At 40.5% G+C, this 20,666-nt stretch overlaps 2 protein-coding genes across 2 annotated transcripts in view; both read right to left on the bottom strand.

Annotated features, from left to right (window-relative positions):
* LOC115665190 (disease resistance protein RPV1-like) overlaps positions 1-20,666 on the bottom strand; it is a 70,714-nt gene that overhangs the window by 25,207 nt on the left and 24,841 nt on the right. The gene's annotated exons all lie outside the window — the stretch shown is intronic.
* On the bottom strand, positions 7,490-12,364 carry LOC130136559 (disease resistance protein L6-like). The gene is made up of 5 exons (XM_056306583.1): positions 12,215-12,364; positions 11,107-11,762; positions 9,691-10,831; positions 9,253-9,540; positions 7,490-9,168 (listed from the first exon to the last, which is right to left on the bottom strand). The coding sequence occupies exons 1-5, from the start codon at positions 12,260-12,262 to the stop codon at positions 7,657-7,659; spliced, it is 3,645 nt and encodes a 1,214-aa protein (XP_056162558.1). The 5' UTR covers positions 12,263-12,364; the 3' UTR covers positions 7,490-7,656.

The raw sequence follows: 20,666 nt of genomic DNA, 5'->3' as shown, positions 1-20,666 counted from the left end.
AAGAGCTTCCTTTTTTTTTATTTTAATGATACTCTTAGCTTTCATCGACTAAATGTAAAAATGCAGGTTGGCAACATCTTTCAATAGTAAATCTCTTTCGTTGGCGATTAATTCTAAAATAGAGTTTGTAGGAAAAACTTAACCGTTGGTTATGTCTTGAGTTGCCCCATAAAACACTTCATAAGTTCTTGATCCATAGCCTTCTTTTAGGAAAAATGGCACAAATAGTCTATGAACTTTAGCCCAATATGTAATGTCATCCCTGAACTTTTAACTTGTTCAATGCGGTCCCTAACTTTTGATAAATGTTCAATCTAATCCATATATTATACAAAAACATCCAATTTCATCCTTTCATTAATTCAAGTTAACGGAATTTTCTCATTTAGTTTCCAATCTAATCCATATATTATACAAAAACATCTAATTTTTTCCTTCCATTAATTCAAGTTAACGGAATTTGCTCATTTGATTTTCAATCCGACAAATTCAAATGGTGGACAAAAAAATAAAGTTACACATGAATTTTCAACATAAGATATTCAACTCCAATCAAGATATAAAAATCCATGCCATCAAATTGAACAAATTAAAAAGATTATTATATTATAATTTAAGTTGATTATCTTACGTAAATAATCACATGTAACGTTTTTTTTTTACAATTCAAACATACCGGATTAAAGGCCAAATCAGTAAATTCCGTGAACTTGAATTAATTGAAGGATAAAATTGGATGTTTTCATAAACTTTAGGGACTAGATTGAACATTTATAAAAAAAAATAGGATCATATTGAGCAAATTAAAAATTAAATGACGATATTGTACATTAAACTAAAGTTAAAGGACCACATTGAATAATTAAAAATTTAAGAATGATATTGCACGTTAGGCCAAAGTTAATTAATCATTTATGTCATTTTCCCCATTTTTCACGTCGGATCTTCCAATTCGATTCAAGGGCCAAATTTGGCTATCTTCAATTGCATTCGAACTTAAAGGAATTGCCAAAATCTTGTCGGCAACGTGTTCAGGAAAATGCCCAGAGATAGCATCATAACTTTCTAGCTTCTCCAATGGACTCCATTGATGCCTTCTGCAGAGGACCACCAGTAGTTCGCAATCTTCTTTTCAATCATTCCATAGACAGATATTGGTATTTTGAAACAAAACACAGCTTAATATGGGATGGCACTCCTAAATATCGTCATACACCTTGTAAAAGCGAGACTCTTGAGAGTTTCTGCAACGTCTATCAGATGACTCTGGACAAGCCTTACTCAAGGGAACCCCAAATTTGTTAGCCGCTTGCACATATGCATAACAATATTGATTCAAAATGTTCAACAGCTCCTAACGTTCTCTGATAGACCTCTCGAGGAAGAAGATCAGGTCATCAGCAAACAATAAGTGGGACAAAATAGGGCATTCCGAGGTCAATCTTATACCTTTGAGCCAACCTATGATTAAGATTGATAGGGATTTTGCAACTAGGATAAACAGATGAGTAGAGAATGGATCTTCTTGTCATGAACCTCGCAACGTACGAAATACGGGAGTACTTCGCCATTTAACTCGATGTTGAAAGGAACACCAGAATCGGTCATGCAATGCGTGATCCAATAGAACCATATAGAGCAGAATCCTAGCTTCATCCAATAAGCCCTTACAAAGTCCGACTCCACCCGACCATAGGCCTTATGTCTAATTTGAGCACAGCAATAAATTTCATCTTCCTTCACCTTCTTTGTAAATGGTGCAACACTCCATGCACAACAAAAAATTATTTTGACTTTCACGCCTCGGAACAAAGGCGCCTTACACCAGAGAAATCAATTGAGGCATTAATGTTTTTTAATCGGTCAGCTAATACTTCTGCTATCACTTTAAAAGCAAAATTGCAGAGGCTAATTTGGCGATATTGAGTTATACATTCCATGGTGGCACTATGACAACTAATGTAATATGGGTTTCGTTCAATCTTAGATATCAAACTGCCAATATGAAAATAACTCGTCACCCGATTTCTTTGGTAGAACAATCCATTCATTCCATCGGTGCTTTTGTCGCTCCAATCCCAAATATCAGATCTCTTCCATCAACAGAGGTCTAATGAATTCAGCGTTTCTCTCAATTGATACCACCTGAGGGCATTGATCTCTTATCGCATCAAAGTTTCTATAACCCTATATCGAGAACAAATCACTGAATGATTTGGTAATTATTTCTTGAAGTCTTTCAGGCATAGCACACCAAGTCCCTTCAGTGTCTTGTGATAGAGAAAATCTTATTCTGTTGACGTCTTCAGTGTTGTTATTGGTAACGCAGCGAAAGCGGATCATAACTTTGCAACATAATCGGGAGCTATAGAAATCGACAGAGAAATAAAAAGAGGAACAATAAAAGGAAACAAGAAATTTACGCGATTCTGTCCTAATGTCAAAACCTACGTCCACGGGAGGAGCTAGCAAATAATCCACTAATAAATCGGAAAATTACAGTGTTACAAATCACTCAAACACTCTAATATTTCCCAGTTGTAGTTAATACCAATACCCATAATGTTTAATAACTCAACTCGACGGTCTCAATTCTATGCACAAATCTCCCCGCATCTAGAGAGCTCTACGAATATGTATAAAGGAGAGCTCTTCTTATGGCTAACACCTCTCATTTCACTCATATATATATATATATATATATATATATATATATATATATATATATATTGAGGTTTACATTCTAAGGATGACGTTAAAAGCTTCATCCTAGGTCTCCCTCATACCGCGGAGTACCCAAGAGTGTAAAGTACCTAGAGAGTATTCCCTCTCACCGGTGAAGATAAAGATATGGTGGGAATTGAGAGTGCATGGATGCAGGACATGTAGATATTGATACTTTAAAATAATAAATATATCAGTAGAGCCCTTCGTCATATGCTGTGGAGAAGCTTCATCCTAAGCCTCACTCAGATCTCGGAGTACCCAAGGGTGTAAAGTACCTAAAGGGTATTCCCTCTCCCTAATGAAGATAAAAATATAGTGAAAATTGAGAGTGCATGAACGCAGGATATGCGGATATCGATACTTTAAAATAATAAATATATCTGTAAAGTCCTTCGTCATATGCTGTGGAGACGCATTGTGGGCGCTTCGGCTCCTTTTTGTGGTGAGGTCTATTGTTCATTTATTTGGGATGCAGACAAACGACAAAGTCACATGCTTCAATTCCACTTGCGGCTGAAATGAGGAGCTTCCATGTGAGACCTAGTCTTCTTCATTTATGTGCACCAGTTTGTGGGTCCCTTTATTTAATGCAAAGATTAGATTGTGGGGGCCCTCTTTTTCGGCTGAAGCAAATCAATCTTCTCCGACTCCGCGTGCAGCTTTCTTTGACTTCTTCCTTCTACGCATGGAGATAGGTTTAATGAGGGAACAAAATCGAAGAGCTCACAAAAGTCCAACTTGGACTTTGTTCATTCGGCCGGACTTGCGCGTGTTCGTGTTATGGGCTCAAATTTGAGACATAATTTAACATTTAGATAGCTTAAGCATGGAAGAGTTTGCTATAGTGATCGCTCAATTTCAGCTATCAAACCCTAGACCTCAAACGCCAATACTGCTCCTCTTGCCTCCGAAGCTGGTCGATTCTTGCTCGAATAGATTTCGGTCTCTTCCTATCAAGCTGGTTTGCTCTATTTTTTTTTTTTTTTGGTCTAAAAAACTTCATAACTTTCATTAAGTAATAGTATGAGAAAACAAAGTACTAATTTCAGAACATAACAACTCCAAAAGGGTAGAGGGATTGATATCTTCAGAGACCGGAAATTCTTCTAGCGGGCTTGGGCCTCCACAATAAAGTTGGTCTGCTCTGATGCTTACCAACTAAGTAAAGTTGTCATTGTAAGCTTTCAATCTCCTTCCTACCATTCTTGAACTTCTTTTTCTACTCCGAGATGTCAGTGCCGAGGAGACTCTTTTAATTTATCACAGATGTCATTGAAAGAATGAGTAGTATCGCTCCATTGCTTTGCTATTAAACCTGGACACTCATCCTGTTCTTGCCATAACTCTTCCGACTCCTCTTTCCTCTTGGTTGGTTCAACAGAGCGAGTTAAGACAGAGGGCTATGTTCGGAGCCCATTGTTGGAAGAGCCCAGATTTCATCGTTTGGGAAGGAGGTTTTCCTGTGCTATGTTCGCCACTACCCAATTGATTCATTCTCGAACATTTGCCAACCCATCCCTATTATTTGACCACCCAAAGCAGCATACCTCACTCTCTAGGTCCATTATTGACAACTATCTAAGAACTGTATGAAAATATCCAAACGGAAGTTTGTGCATCTCTTCTTCCTTTCTTCTCCCAATGATACAACACTACTTTAAAATCTCCTGCCGCGGCCTAGGCTGGGCTTAAAGGTGCATTTGAGTTCTCTAGATGATGCCACAGATGCAGACGATTCTGGCAATCCATAGGAGCATGAGGTAACGTTAATCTGAATACATTTCTTCTGTCATTTTTGTCTACCGGCACATCTATGTACTAATTATCAAAAGACCCCCTTAAGACTTATCAGGGTTTAGGACTAGGACTAGCCTTCTTATGAGCACTATCCGATGCTAGGACTTGTACCTCCACATCCACCTTTCCATTCCACAACATGCGCGGCCCTCCTGGTGATCCTCTCGAGTCACAAATGAACATGTGCTTAGTTCAAATCCGACTAGTGAACATTGCACCTTGAAAACCTCCGGTCCGTAATAGGTAGAGGTGCAAACCAAAGAGAGGGCAGAGAAAGACGAGATGGAGGGGTATTGGGGGATTAGAATTCAACATAGTCTCGGAGAAATGCTGCCTCGACAAAGCAATTAACAGACAACATGCTATGAAATAACACCGAAGAAAATCAACATATAAAAAGAAAAGGCCAAAAAACCGATTGTCCAATTCGATGAAGATCATGGCAATAGCAAACAAATCAACTCTCGCCGTACACAGCTTTCAATGAGAATTCAACATTCACGATGTGAAAGCCCTCTGAGAACACTCCCCACATAGTCTCGGAGAAATTCTTCCACAACCTACTTTTAGTTCGCGCATTTGCACACATTAAACCTAACATCAATTCTTGCCACGCTACATCTGAAGGAAGCATCCTACACATCGAGTCCTTTTTTTTTCCTGATCTCAACACTCGCTCTTGCTCATCAGTTCGAAATAATATGAAATGAACATCGTCACGGTCCAATGCCCTCTTGCCCCCAAAAGCATCTCCACTACATTTGCGCTCCGCCGTACCTTCTTCCACCACACTTCTTCAGAATGAAGCGCCGAACAACTCCATGCCACACTCCAATTCCAACAGTCCCTGTCGATACGCCACTAAAAAATCCTAACAAAAATGAAGCTAGAAACCCAAAAAAGAAAAATACAAGCTCCGCTCCTTTTCCCGACCGCCCGCGTCACCGGCGGTACGAGATTTCTCCTGGGGGTTTTCTGTGATCGGAACCCCTAAATTGCGACATGCTGAGCTTGGCGTAGAGAGAGAGAACGGACTTGGCGGCAGCAGCGAGAGGTTCATCGTTGAAGGGACTGGAGGCGAGCAGCGGAGGGCGACGGTGCGCAGGGAGGTTGGACGGCTGCGATGCTAGTGAGCCAAACCGTGGAGGTCGTTATAAAGGACTAATATTTTATCAGGCAAGTAATCTAAAAAATAATATACAAATTTTGCTTATGGAATAAATCTAATCGCTAAAGGTAAAAAGACATTAGGGAAAATGAAAGTGAGGTTACTCCGGCATAAGCTATAGATTGGCACAGTCGGCACATTCATTGACGCAGCTAAATGCGAGTGCCGGAGATGTTCTCGACCAATTGTTCGCGATTAAATGAATCTACTGCTAGCAAGGTTTACTTGCGTAGTTATTTCGACCCCGTGGAGCTTCCATGCACATATTCGTCGCTCTGAGCAGAGCCAAAAGCCAAACTACAGTCACTCAGACAATTTGGAGGAGTTTGCGCGGCCAAAGGCTGTCATGACAGACAGTGTTCTCGGCGGCCAAAGGCTGTTGCTCGAAGGGAACGCGAAAATATTTAGGGTGTCTCCGAGGCCAACAGTCTCTTAATGACGGACAGACGGTAATATTCAAGATGTTCCAATATTTTCGCGACACAGTAAATATCCATAATCGAAATCCATATCAAACAACATATTCGAAAGGATACCTGAAAGCACTCTGCATTTCCTCTCTCCTACAAGAAGAGTTCCCATGTCTTTTCACTTTCTCTATATCTAGTTATCATCTACATGTATTGTCCTCATTAGAGCAGAAGTCTAAGATGACAAGATGACCCTATGATGTATTCTAGTTCCAGTTACATCTTGGAGGCTTCCTCAGGAAAATCATCCACGAATCACCGTTCTCAGTAGCAAAGAAAAAAGAAAGAAAGAAAATGATCATCATAGAACACAAGCATGTGGGTTCTCCTCTCTATCACATGGCCAAATGAAGTATAATAAGCGTTTATGGTGGAGAATAGTTTTTTCAAAAACACAAACCGAATTATTTTGGCTTGTGGAAGTGCTAACATCGTATGACCGTCGCATAATAAGCCTACGAATAAGAGAGCTCGAGCACAGCAGATAATGCAGCACAGCAATGTTTGTTGGAAATATGCAGTGCCTGATGGAAGTTGCATAATACGGACTCGGGATCGGTGTACTGATTAGAACAGCTATGAGACAATGATTACCCATTTGATGCTCGTTGCAACACCGACACACAGGTAGGGGAAATGCGCTCTTATTGCTACTTTAAAGTTACCGACATCAATCCAGATCGAGAGTTAAACTCTACTACACTGCAGCTGCAACTCCCCTGTCAATCTTTTAAGCCTCCGCCCAGAAAGGAAGGAGCAGTATGCGACTCCACGCGTGCGCACTCAAGTCCCATCGGCTTATCTTCTCAACGTGCATCCCCCGGACTTCAAGGCTACAAATCTCCATTCAAACAAAAGAGCCAGCCATCTCTCCTCCTCCACCAAGTAGAGTCTTTTGCCCAATCATCATTCTGATATTGAGTATCCATCCCAGCCCACCCGGTGTATTGCTAGTAAATCTGTCCCAACCTACTTCTGAATGACAAAAACGAGTGAACAATAGAGAAATTAAAATGCCAAGAATGTTTCATGATTTCATGCACAAAGCTCTGGCAAATTGAATTATCTAATATCAATGTTTCTTCTGTTAGTTTTATGTTGGATTCTGTGCTCCAGTTACCGTTTATGCGTTTTCACTAAAAGAATAAAAAAAATTAAAAGAATTGAGAAATTACAATCAAAAGCTAGTAAAAGATTTCATAGTTTATGACCAAAAAAAGAGATTTCATAGCACAAACTTGCCTGTCCAAGCTCGCAAGGTCAGGCCTTCCAACAGAGAAGTTCCAAGCCCACGAGGTGGAGAGGACACTACACAGAAATTTGACTGCAGGGACTGTCTTAGCCAAAAGAGAAAAAGACCGACTGGTGCTTCGTGGAGTTGTACAGATGTTCGAGTCGAGGACAGCAGAAAGTAGCAATATGCATCTTTCAGAAAAGCCTCCAACTTTTTATTGAAGATAGACCGGATATCCGTTGGTGCAGTAAGATCTTCACTCATAAGTCGGAATCATAACTGCCGACTATTTGTTCTTCTGGGAAATTTTTCCCATCGATTTCGAATGTACGATTTGTTCGATCTGGTAATCCAGTCAATGAAAGGCAGTTGAATAAAGTGAGCCTTCTAAAACGAGGCAAAATTTCCAGCCCATCAAGTGCTCGCACATTGCAGTTGGATATTTTCAGAAGTTCCAATCGCCCCAAATCTCCAAGAGTGACAGTCTCTGCAGTCTCTGCCAAGTGACAGTGTTTGAGTTCTAATTCAGATAGACCTCTCACCATAGAAAATTGTGAATCATCAATCTTGCAGTGCTGAAGGCACAATACTGATAGGCTAGAGGGTAGCTGTCGGAGGTCAAGCAAGTTTGGGTAGTGCAAAACAAGTTTTCTAAGTTGAAGTTCACTAAAATTTTCAGGTAGTGTGGTACTCTTTGAGAGGCACAACTCCAAGATTTCTAGATTCACTAGTCTTGTTAACCATCCAATTTGCGGTGGCTCAGAGGAAGAATCCTGCATTGGATCAGTAACATCACCCAAGTTATCACCCAAGCACAGCTCTTTCAAGTTTCTCAAGTAGGAAAGGTCTGGCATCATCCTCATTTTTTTTGATCCCCAGCGAAGAATGCTTAAACTAGATGGAAGTCTTCGCAGAGTCCGAACTTGGTCACATTCACTTAGATCTAGTTGTTGGAGACAAGAGAGCAATGAAAGTGTTTCTTCATCACAAATCCTGCCATCACTCCAGGGTAGGCCAGAAATCCCAGTAGATGATAATCTCAAGATCTTCAAAGAGGATAATTCACTGATATCACACTGAATCTGCCCCTTCAGATTCCTGCATTGTGAAAGATCTATCTCTTCCAGCTGTTCTAGATTTTTTATATCTTTGGGGAATTCTCTTAAGTCAGTTTTCCGCATCTTCAGCACCTTCAAATTTTTCAGATGCTTGACAGATCTGGGTAATCTAGCAATCTTGGTGCCTGATAGATCCATGAGTTCCAGTGACTCGAGATTCCCAATGGAATAAGGAAGCCGAGGTAAATTCCGACAATTTCCTAGAAGCAGGCTCTGAAGTTTCTTTAAGGATCCAATAGAATTTGGTAGCCTATGAATAGCAGCACCATCCAGTCGAAGATGCTCAAGAGATTCCAAGTGACCAATAGAGTCTGATATATGAGCCAAATGTTTACATTGGCAAGCGCTCAGAATTTTAAGTTTCTCCATGGAGGCTGGTTTGAAATCAATCTCACTAATGGCAGTTCCATCAATCAGAAGTTCTTTCAAATCTTTCATATGACCCAGTTCTTGCGGCAAGGCGCTGATGAATGTGCAGAACTTAAGATTTAAGGAGACTAATTTCTTTAGATTACCTATCAATGGACCAATTTGGGATAGTGCCGAACAATGTTCCAGGATTAATCTCTCTAAGTACATCGAAGCACGGAAGTCTGGAAAAGTATTCAGGTCACGACAGCTACTTAGGTTCAAAACTTTCAATTCCTTTGCCTTCTGCGAGAAAAGAGGACAAAATAGGCTCAGTTGGTGCTAGCTATTCTAATAATCCCAGGATACATAAACAAATATGCACTTTACCTTCAGGATTTGTCCCCATTCTTGTGAACCTCCAGTGACCTTACTGCGAGATAGATCAAGAATGACCAGTTTCTCCATATGGAAAATAAGTAGTTCAGAGATGTGGCTGCACCCTTGCCAATCAAGCCACCTTAAATTTGAAAGAACATTCTCAGAACTCCCTCCTACAGTAGCCTGGTCCAATCTCAAGAACCTCAAGAGCCGTAGATGGCTAAATCTTTCACATCTAGAACACTCACTTTGTCCCTTATCAAACGTGAGACCAAGGGCTTCCACCTTACTAGGACCCTGCAAATTGAGGGAACTGAATAAGTAAAATGGGAAATGAAATATAGCCATTCACACTTCATTTTGGGAAAGAAAAATTAAGGAAAGGTGGTATCTTAAAAGATTGTTGACTGTGTTTAGGCTAAAAGATTTTATGTTTGAAAAGTATACCTCCTCTCCATTAAGCGTGGAAAGTGCATCAGTGTGATTCCATAACCTACTTCGGTTTCGAGGCTCGTGGCGATCTTGCATCCTAACGGTTTCCTTGCCAAACTCTCTTATTTGACTATGCATCCATAATTCGTTGTTTTCTCTTATTTTGACCAAACTCATGTCACGGAGAATTTTGATTCGTCTTGGATCACATTCACATGCACGCCACATGTATGGGGGAATTCTCTGATCCGCTCCAATGAAAAAACATGCTATATCGAGAAATATCTCTTTCGTCTCTTCATGCAAAGAGTCATAGCTTAACTGGATCACTTTTTGAAATTTATCTTCCGGCGGCCTTGTTAAGCTATCAAATGTAGCTTCCCATGTTTGTCTTTCCCCCTCCCCCTTATCCTTATGCAAGTATGACGCTATTACTTCAATTGCCAAAGGAATCCCTCCAATAGTGTCAACAATATCTCTGGACAAAGAATCATACTCATCCTCCTCTTCGCGAGTACTAAAAGCATGCATGCGGAAAAGTTGAAGAGCTTGACGAAGCCCCATTTCTCCAACCTCATACTTATCAGCCACTCCATCTCGGTAACCATCAAGAACGTCAATTCTTCTAACTGTCATGAGAATCCTGCTTCCTGGGCCAAACCATTTGAATTCCCTAACTAAATGCTTGATTTGATCAAAACTATACACATCATCAAGGAGAATGAGAACTTTCATTTCCCTAAATGAAGTTTTTATGACGTTAGTCCCTTCGTCAAGAGTTCCTAGCCTTCTACGTTCTTTCCTTAGGAGGTCTGAGATTAGCTGTTCTTGGAGGCCCATGATGAGTCCATTGGATGCACCATTTTCTCCTATATTTGAAAGAAAACTACAACGTTGAAAGAGACGATGGATTTTGTTGTACACAGCCTTTGCAAGGGTAGTCTTGCCAATCCCTGGCATGCCGCATATTCCAAGTACACGTACATCTTTGTCATATACTCCGGTTGCCTGCTCATTGACATAGATGACACCAAGCTTTTTCATAACCTCCCGTACGTGGGGTTCCATGCCCACTAAACCGTCAGTCACATCTAAATCATTCTTCTTCAACCAGTCCAGAAAATATGAAACAACTCTCTCTATGATTGCACCCTGACTGCCAAATGTGATGATGAAAATAAGGAATCGTGATGAGATTACAAAATAATTAACAACAGTCTTTGAAAATTACGAAGGAAATAATCCAGATAAATCGTACTAAATTGACCAACAAAGACGATGCAGTGGACAACAAAAACGGCACAGAAAATACATTTACCTCATTATCAAATCTAGCCCTATCCAATTAATGAGTTCAAAAACATTGTGCTTGGCAAAATTCTCATAGAGCTAAAGCTAATAACATTAAAAGGACACTAAAAAGTTGATTACCCAATTTTTGTTTTCTGCAGATCATGGCCCTTCATATCAGCAATCTTTTCGAGAGCCTCCTTCCATTTTGTAATGACCTCGCGGTCAATTCCACGGCGCTCGTGCTTGCTGAAGGACTCCCCAACACATCCACGTTGGTATTTTAAATCAGCGGGGTCAATATCATAGAAAATGGGCACGATCATTTGAGCGTCTGCTTCGTTGCATTCCACCATTTGGGCCAATTCCATGAGACAACTCTTACTGGATGCATAATTCTTGGAGATAATAGGTATTGATATCTTGGATTGCTTTATGGATTGAACCAATGCATCAGGGATATTATCTCCAGGATCAAGTTCATTATCGTCTCTAAAGACAATGATCCTTGCATTAATCAGGCTGGTGTAGAGGCAATCTGCAAATCCCTGGCGAGTATCGGGACCTCTAAAACTCAAGAAAACTTCGTAATTGTTTCTTGATGAGGGAGGCAGAGGTGGAGGCGGAGGTGGTGGCAGGGGTGGCGGCGGCGGCAGGGGGGGCGGCAGCGGCGGAGACAGAGGCAGGGGCGTTGGATGCGGTGGAGACAGAGGCAGGGGCGACGGATGCGGCGGCGACGATGGTGGCGGGGGCGGCGACGGAGGGGGGGGTGGAGGAGGCAGTGAAGAGACCGACCCCTGTAGTAAAATGAAAAAGGCGAACTCTATCACAAAGTTGCCACTTCGTTTTAGATAATTTCCTCAGAGTAGTAAAAGCAAAAAGTGGAGGCATAAAGCCTTGACTAGGATGTTCTGATCTGAGACAATGAAGTTGCTTCAGAAAGAGTAAAAAAAGGAAAGAATCAAGAAGAAGAGTTGACCCCATCCGATCTAGGCTCATTGATGATGTTCTTGAAAGGAGATGAGATCTAGCTGATTTGAAGACCAAATCAAGATCAAGAGCTGATTTGAAGACCAAATCAAGATCAAGAAATGTTCGATCCAGTAAATCCTTTGATTGCAGTCCAAAGAAAAAATTTGCACTGATGATGCAGATCTAAGCATATATCATCTAAATCAACAGTCCTCCCCACACAGACATAACCCAAAAACAAACAATGAAATGCACAAACACGGGAAGCGGAACTAACCGGCCTTCTCCTTTTGCCTGTAAAACACAGGCAACGCAAACAGTCCATCACCTCCTTCTCTAGGTCACTGACAGACGAAATCTGGCCTGCTCTGCAGAAGCGATTCCAGGTTATTAGCCGCGTTGACGGGAAGGACTTTCATGCGAGGAATACACCATACGACAGAGAAAAAAACATTAGAAAAGACTTCGTCATTAGGTCTTTTGTTTTTTTAATCTGACCAAAAAAAAAAGGTCTTGTTTTTTTTATCCGACCAAAATGAAATATATCATTATCAAATATATTTAATTAGTCTTTCAATACACTCGTTAATAAGATCTGAAAAAATTGTGCAAATCCACTCACCTTTTGGTTTGGCAACTACCCCAAACTTTAAGCCTACACCTTGTTCTCTTGAATTTCAATTCTACAAATGTTGACATTCCATTTGTTTTTTTTCTTTTCCTTTTTCCATTGACATATGTGACATATGTGGTTTTTATAAGGCTCACAGGGCAACTTAGAGGAGTAAATAGGTGATCTTAAATAAATTTAATTTTTTTTACAAAATACTTGCGAATAAACTTTGGCACCAGCAAACACAATTTATGCATGGCAAATACTTCTATCAAACAGATAAAGCGTTGAGATTCAGAAGTATGCAAGCAAATTTATGGTGTTCCAGCTCATATTAAGTCTAGTCACTCTCCCGAATTAATATACTTGAGTCAATCGGGTGTCGACTAGTAATCTTCAGGATATTACAAATAGAAGTAGATGTTGCTTTAGCTAAAAAGCTAGCAGATAAATTTATGAAGTTGCAAGCACCTTTATCATACTCCAACACTTTCTGATCACTCATTACAATAAGCAAGAAAGAGCTTTTAGAGAAAATCACAAATACAAACAGGTGCATTTTGGGAGCACGAGAGGAATTCAAGACAATAAGAGAGCAAGATGACTTTCAGAAGTTCCTCCAAGTCCTTCAGCAAGCTCTGAATCCTTTCTTAAAGACTTCCAATCTTCAAAGTTGCCGTTGGACACTCCTCGAGGTCATCCAAGAGTCGTTGGATGTGGAATCACGATTGCCGGCATGCAGTTTGCCCGCACAATCTGCTTCTCTTTGACAAAGGTGACGTTTCCGTAAATGGATTTTTCTACGTCTGTCCATCGTTTAACCATCTGGCCGTTTGCACAAAAGAAGTAAACTGCCCTGATTCAACTCCAGGTTTTCTGAGATGAGCCTCCAGGCTTTCTGCGATGAGCCTCCAGACTCTAAAACTAGTCATTTGCCTCTAATTCGAATTTCTAATCAATTCAAAAGAGGTCTAGGTTTTCTTCTTCAGGTAATAGAAGCACTCTCCGCGGACGCTTCTTCCACTCTATTGATAGAAGGAGCTGTCTCTGTCACCGATTCTTTCAAGGTTTTCACGCTTTACGCTTTACCTACCATCCTTTAGTCATTTCAAGCTTATTGGCGATCTTAGTTCTCCTCAGTTGTTTTTTCTTTGCATGGACCATTGATGTTCCCATGAACTCCTCGTTCTACTAGACTTGTTCGCCTTCTCCGCATGCTCATCTAACTTTTAGGCACCTTGACTCCCAATACCATGTTCGTCCTTGATAACAGCATAGCACTCCTGTTTCAACGACCCTCTTTATGACAGGATGTGCATCTATCAGACAATGAAGCACTTCTTCTTCTTTTTTTTTCTAATGAAGCACTTCTTAGTAATATTAGTTGCGGAAACAGTCGTATCATTTTTAATTTTCTTTATACAAAAATAATATAACATTTCTAATGCATTAGTAATATTAGATTGTTTTGCCATCTTCAAAATAGCTTATGGAGGTTATCCAGACAATTTAAGTTAAAATGTAACCTTCTTCAATTTTTGTATAAAGAAAATTAAAAATGATAAGACTATTTCCGCAACTAATATTCCTACGACCACAACTTTTACATTGAGTTATTCTACGTGGTATAATCGGCACTGACGTGAACAATTTTTTTATAATTTTAAAATAATTTTTTTATTTTTCTTTTCTTTTCTTTATTTTTTTTTCCTTTGGACTGTCTGACCCTTGCCGACCACAAGTGAGGGCTAGCAACTGTCGCTAGATGTTGGCAAGGGCCTTTATGCCTTCATTGTGGCCTATGACTCTGTGAGGGCGTTGAGCGAGGGCCGTGACGCCCTTACCGGCCAAAGCAAGGGCACGCAAGCCATCGCCCAAATCTAGCAAGGGCCCTGATGCTTAGATCCGTCGAGGGCCGCGATGCCCTCGCCCAATGACGGCGAGGGTCGCTGGCCCTCGCCTATGGCCGGCCAGGGTCAGTCAACAACCAAAGGAAAAAAAAAAAGTAAAGAAAAGAAAAGAAAAAAGCCAAAAAAAACTTATTTAAAAATTCAAAGAATTATTAAAAAAATATCCACGTCAGTGTCGCACCAGAGTCCACGTTAATAATTTCCAGCCAAAATGAAATGGATAGACTCAATTGGCATAAATGCAAAAAGTTTAGAAGTAAATCGACACAATTGAAAAGGTTTAAGACTGAATTGGCATCAATGCAATAAGTTTAAGACTTTTTTAACACTTTTCCCAGATATGCATGAGAGTGAATGCTGAAGAGCGAAGTGCACCAAAATAACATACACCTTGTATTTGATTGTGTTGTATTAAACGTGGAAAAGCAAAAACAGAACACAGAGATTTACGTGGTTCGATCACGAGGTGATCTACATCCATGGGCGAGGCAAGACAAGATTCTACTATAATCAAAGAGAGTACAGTTTTCAGAAGTCGAAACAACGACAAAACCTCACGGCTCACAAAACTCTCTGAAAACAAAATTCTCTCAATATCAATGAGAAAACCTAGCCGCAGTATAAATAGTGCTCCCGAAATTCGCTTGCTATGGGTTGGGCCTATCGGCCCAACCCTCCGCGTCACGAACCAAATCTCAATTTTCTCTCCACTTTCGGGTCGCACAAAAATATGTTGGGTCGGATCATGAACCGGACCGAGTACATAAAATTCAAGACATATTTAACAAATCTCCACCTTGGCTTGAATTTCTCAAAATAAAACAATCAAGAAGCCGAACACATTCTCTCGGCATCCCTAAGCCTACGTGAGCTAACTCGGTGTAGGAAACAAGGGATGCAATGAAAGAACATATCCACTTCAAAAACACAAATGTAGAACTGTCATTTACCTCTCCACCAAAGCCCCAGAAGGGGCAAACTCAACCAAGCATGCCAATCAAGTTCAAGCAATGCTTAAACTTGTTGGCGGGGACTGGCTTGGTCAACATATCAGCAGGATTGTCAGCTGTACCAATTTTCTTTACCGTCATATTTCTCTCAGCAACTGCCTCTCGAATAAAGTGATACCTGACATCGATGTGCTTAGTCCTCTCATGATATGCTTGATTTCTAATCAAGTATAAAGCACTCTGATTGTCACAAAAGACAACCGAATTGTCTTCCTGCTGGAGCCCAAGTTCCTGAACAAGATTCCTTAACCAAATACCTTCTTTCACTGCTTCTGCTGTTGCCATATACTCTACCTCTGTAGTAGACAAAGCAACTGTCGACTGTAAGGTTGATCTCCAACTAATAGCCGAACTAGATAGTGTGAAAAGATAGCCAGTCAAAGATCTCCTCTTATCGAGATCACCTGCAAAATTGGAATCCACAAATCCCTCAACTGAGGTACCGTTGGAACTGTTTCTATCAAACACTAGGCCCAACTCTGCGGAGCCTCTAAGATACCTAAGTATCCATTTCACTACCTGCCAATGGACCTTTCCAGGATGCGCTATATATCTACTAACCACACTAATTGCCTGCGCAATGTCCGAACGAGTGCACACCATAGCATACATAATGCTACCGACTGCACTGGAGTATGGGACACGAGACATCGCAGCCTCCTCGACCTCTGATTGAGGTGAATGTAGAGCTGAGAGTCTAAAATGGGATGCCAACGGTGTACTCACGAGCTTAGCATTTTGCATGCCAAATCTCTCAAATACCTTCTCAATATAACTCTTCTGTGAGAGATATAACTTCCCTCCTTTCCTGTCCCTATGAATCTCCATTCCTAAGATCTTCTTGGCAGGACCCAGATCTTTCATCTCGAACTCCTCACTGAGCCGTTTCTTCAAGATCAACACTTCTGACATGTTCTTTGCAGCAATGAGCATGTCATCCACGTATAAGAGAAGATAGACAAAGGATCTATCTGAACCCTTCCTGAAGTAGACACAACTATCATAGTTGCTCCTATGATAATCGCTCCCTATCATAAAGCTGTCGAATCTCTTATACCACTGTCTTGGTGACTGCTTCAAACTATACAAGGATTTCTTCAATCTACAAACATGATCTTCCTTGCCTTATACATAATAGCCTTCGGGCTGGGCCATATAAATAGTTTCCTCAAGCTCGCCATGCAGAAAAGCAGCCTTCACGTCAAGTTGCTCAAGCTCTAAGTCAAATTGAGCAACTATAGCCAGCAACACACGAATGGAAGTGTGTTTTACCACAGGGGAGAAAACTTCGTCATAATCAATTCCCTCCTTCTGGTTGTAGCCTTTAGCTACGAGCCGAGCCTTGCATCTAGCATTTTCAACACTTGGAATTCCTTCCTTTTTCTTGAAGACCCATTTACACCCGATGGCTCTTTTTCCCTTAGGCAACTGCACCAAGTTCCAAGTTTGGTTCTTGTGAAGTGATTCAAGTTCTTCAACCATAGCAATAGCCCATTTCTCTGATTCTGTGCAAGTAATAGCTTCCGTATAGGTAGAAGGTTCCTGAATACCCATATCTTCTGCCGTTGTAAGAGTATAAGCCACCAGATCAGAGAACCCATATTTCTGAGGAGGCCAGGTCTGCCTCCTTTCTCTGCCAGTAGCAATAAAGTATGGCTGCTCCACCTCATCTACAGCTTCCTCATCTGAACTTGAATCAACAGGAGCAATTTGCTCGTTCAAATCATTCTGAGAGATCTTTTCTGGAAGCTCCACCTGAACCTTCACCTCATTTGTATCTCTCATGTTTTCCTGCAGACTCATCAGCAACTTTCCTTTGATCAAGCATATGCATTTCATTAAATGTAACATCCCTACTAATAATGAACTTAGGTGAGTTAGGTTCCTGGCACCATAAACGATAACCTTTCACCCCATCAACATACCCAACAAAAATGCATTTCTTTGCTCTAGGTTCTAACTTACCATCCTTAACATGATAATAAGCAGGACATCCAAAAACCTTTATATTAGAGTAATCACAAGGCTTACCTGACCACATCTCAAAAGGAGTCTTGCATTCTATTGCTGTTGAAGGAGAGCGATTAACCAGATAACAAGCCGTGTTAACAGCTTCAGCTCAAAAATCTTTTTCCATGCCGCATTAGAGAGCATGCATCTTGCTCTCTCCAATAGAGTTCTGTTCATATGTTCCCGCTACTCCATTCTCACCGTGGAGTGTGCCTAACTGCACGGTGTCGAACAATACCTGCATCTGCACAGAATTCATTAAAATCACCACCACAGAACTCAAGACCATTATCGGTCCTAAGACGTTTGATCTTCTTCTTTGTCTGATTCTCAACAAGAGCTTTCCACTTCTTGAAGGTTTCAAACACATCACTTTTTCTTTTTAGAAAGTAAACCCAAACCTTCCTGGAATAATCGTCGATGAACGTCACAAAGTATAGAGCACCACCCTTTGATGGAACCTGTGCTGGTCCCCATAAATCAGAATGGATATAGTCGAGTGTGCTCTTTGTCGAATGCGTCCCTGTACTGAATCTGACTCTGCATTGCTTGCCAAGAACACAATGCTCACAGAAATCTAGCGAGGTCGTCTGTTTCCCACAAAGTAAACCACGTTTACTCAAAACTGACATGCCACACTCACTCATGTGGCCCAAACGCATATGTCACAATTTCGTTCTATCATTATCAGAAACAGAATTGCTTGTGCCAATTGAAGGACCCATAACTGTGCTACCTTGCAAATGATACAAGTGATTCACCTTGCTTCCTTTCATCACAACCAGATTTCCTTTTATAACTTTGAGAACTCCACCTCCACCTGAGTATACACACCCAATGGAATCCAAACTGCTCAACGAGATAAGGTTTCTTTTCAAGTTTGGTATATGTCTTACTTCAGTCAAGGTTCTTACTGCTTTGTCGTGGCACTTAATCCGAACAGTACCAATACCGACGACTTTGCATATAGCATCATTCCCCATCAAGACTGATCCACCATTCAATGGCTCGTATGTGGTGAACCATTCCCTATTTGGGCACATGTGATATGATACTCCCGAATCCATAATCCAAACATCATTGGACAAATTAACAGCAGAGCATGCCGTAAGAACACTGTCTGACGCATTAGCCTCATTGTCGTTTGCAACATTCTCCGAATCTTGTTTTTGACTATGTTGCTTATCCTTTTTCTTGAGCGAAGGACAATCTGACTTGTAATGTCCCTTTTTATGACAATAGTAGCACTCAACGTTCATCTTATCTCCAAGTGGCTTAGATTTTGAGCGACCTACAGATTTCCCTCAGAAAGCTTTATCCCTGCTCTTGGTCCTGCCTCTCACAAACAAACCATCTACTTTATTTTCACCGGTATTCCCATTCAATTTTATTCTCAGTTCTGCAGAATTCAAAGATGCTTTGACATCCTCCAAAGTTATGGATTCACGTCCATAAAGCATCGAGTTCACGAAATTCTTGTATGAGGCAGGCAGTGAACATAACACGATCAAAGCTTGATCTTCATCCTCGAGTTTAATATCTAAATTTTTCATAGCCAGAACAATTTTATTAAACTCATCCAAGTGTTCCTGAACAGACGTACCTTCACGCATCTTTAGGGTATAAAGACGCTGCTTCAAATAAAGTCTCAATGTTAGAGATTTCTTCGTATAGAGACTTTCCAGTTTCTTCCAGAGACCGGCCGCTGTTTCTTCATCGGCAACTTCTCGCAAAACCTTGTCATCTAGAGACAACTGGATCGCGCTATGCGCCTTCTCATCCATCCCTTCAATCTCAGCCGAGGTCATATCGTCTGGATATTTTTCGTCCAGCGCCCTAACCGTACCCTCTCGCCTCAATAAAGCCTTCATCTTTATTCTCCATAATCCGAAATTGTTCTGTCCGTCAAAAGATGAGATTTGAAATTTCAAAGATGCCATCTCCAAGAACCGTAGAATCGAACGCTGCTCTTATACCAGTTTGTTGTATTAAACGCGGAAAAGAAAAAACAGAACACAGAGATTTACGTGGTTCGATCACGAGGTGATCTACATCCACGGGCGAGGCAAGACAAGATTCCATTATAATCAAAGAGAGTACAGTTTTCAGAAGTCGAAACAACGACAAAACCTCACAGCTCACAAAACTCTCTGAAAACAAAATTCTCTCTATATCAATGAGAAAACCTAGCCGCAGTATAAATATTGCTCCCGAAATTCGCTTGCTACGGGTTGGGCCGATAGGCCCAACCCTTCGCGTCACGAACCAAATCTCATTTTCTCTCCACTTTCGGGTCGCACAAAAATATGTCGGGTCGGGTCATGAACCGGACCGAGTACATAAAATTCAAGACATATTTAACAGATCGTGATACGGATTAGTCAAGTGTTAGAAAATGGCCCCTTTCTCTCCGTTTCTTTCGCGGAAAATAAATTATTTGAAAAATATTTTCTTAAGATGGTAGTTTATATCACTTGAAATAATTAGTTAATGAAAAATATTTTTCATTATTAATAACAATTCACGTCTAAACATCTTTGTGGATGAGAAAAATATTCTTCATTAATTCATTTTTATAACAAAAAAATCAATTTTAAAAAATATTTTTCAAATTATTTTTTTTGCAAAATAAATGCATCGCAAATAAAATTACACAATCCCTGTCCTCCGGGGCTTTGAAAGTAGTATTCAGCTCCGAATTTTCCAATATCACACACCTCTCAGACTTTACGTAGAAACGTATGCTTTTCAGAGAATAAACCTTCAATAATAGATGACATTTGGATTTGTTTAGAATTTTATTTTCAGCGACATTATCTCAAAAATTGATTGGAAGTCAATGTTAGAGGGTGGAAGCAAGAGTTGGAAAGTCAGTTTGCCCCATGTAATGTTATTGTTAGGAGGAGTTTCATGTTCTGAACTTTATCTCTCGGAGAGAGAGAGGGGAGAAGGGTCGTGGAGAAAAAGTAGGTGTGGATAGCGAAAGCAAAAAGTGTGAGGCATAAGGCCGACTGGTTTGACTACGACGTTCTGATATGAGACAATAAAGTTGCTTTAGATTAAAAAAATAATAAAAGAAAAAGAGTTAGACCCTATTCAATCTAGGCTCATTGATGATGTCCTTAAAAGGAGATGAGATCCAGCCGATTTGAAGACCAAATCAAGGCCAAGAAATGTTCCAGCAAA

Source organism: Syzygium oleosum, unplaced genomic scaffold (assembly GCF_021117445.2).
Source record: "Syzygium oleosum isolate NSW1041296 unplaced genomic scaffold, Sole_v2.1 Sole_v2.46, whole genome shotgun sequence".
NCBI lineage: Eukaryota > Viridiplantae > Streptophyta > Magnoliopsida > Myrtales > Myrtaceae > Syzygium > Syzygium oleosum.
Note: the sequence above shows the minus strand (reverse complement) of the source record. Positions and strands in the feature narration are given on the sequence as shown.

Bases quoted from the DNA above. Each gene is read 5' to 3' on its own strand.
- LOC130136559 (XM_056306583.1), bottom strand. From the start codon at position 12,262: ATGGACTGTTTGCGTTGCCTGTGTTTTACAGGCAAAAGGAGAAGGCCG. The intron at 9,541-9,690 runs GTATACTTTTCA...CTCAATTTGCAG, and splicing joins CCACGCTTAATGGAGAGGAG to GGTCCTAGTAAGGTGGAAGC. The intron at 9,169-9,252 runs GTAAAGTGCATA...CTTTTCTCGCAG, and splicing joins AATGGGGACAAATCCTGAAG to AAGGCAAAGGAATTGAAAGT.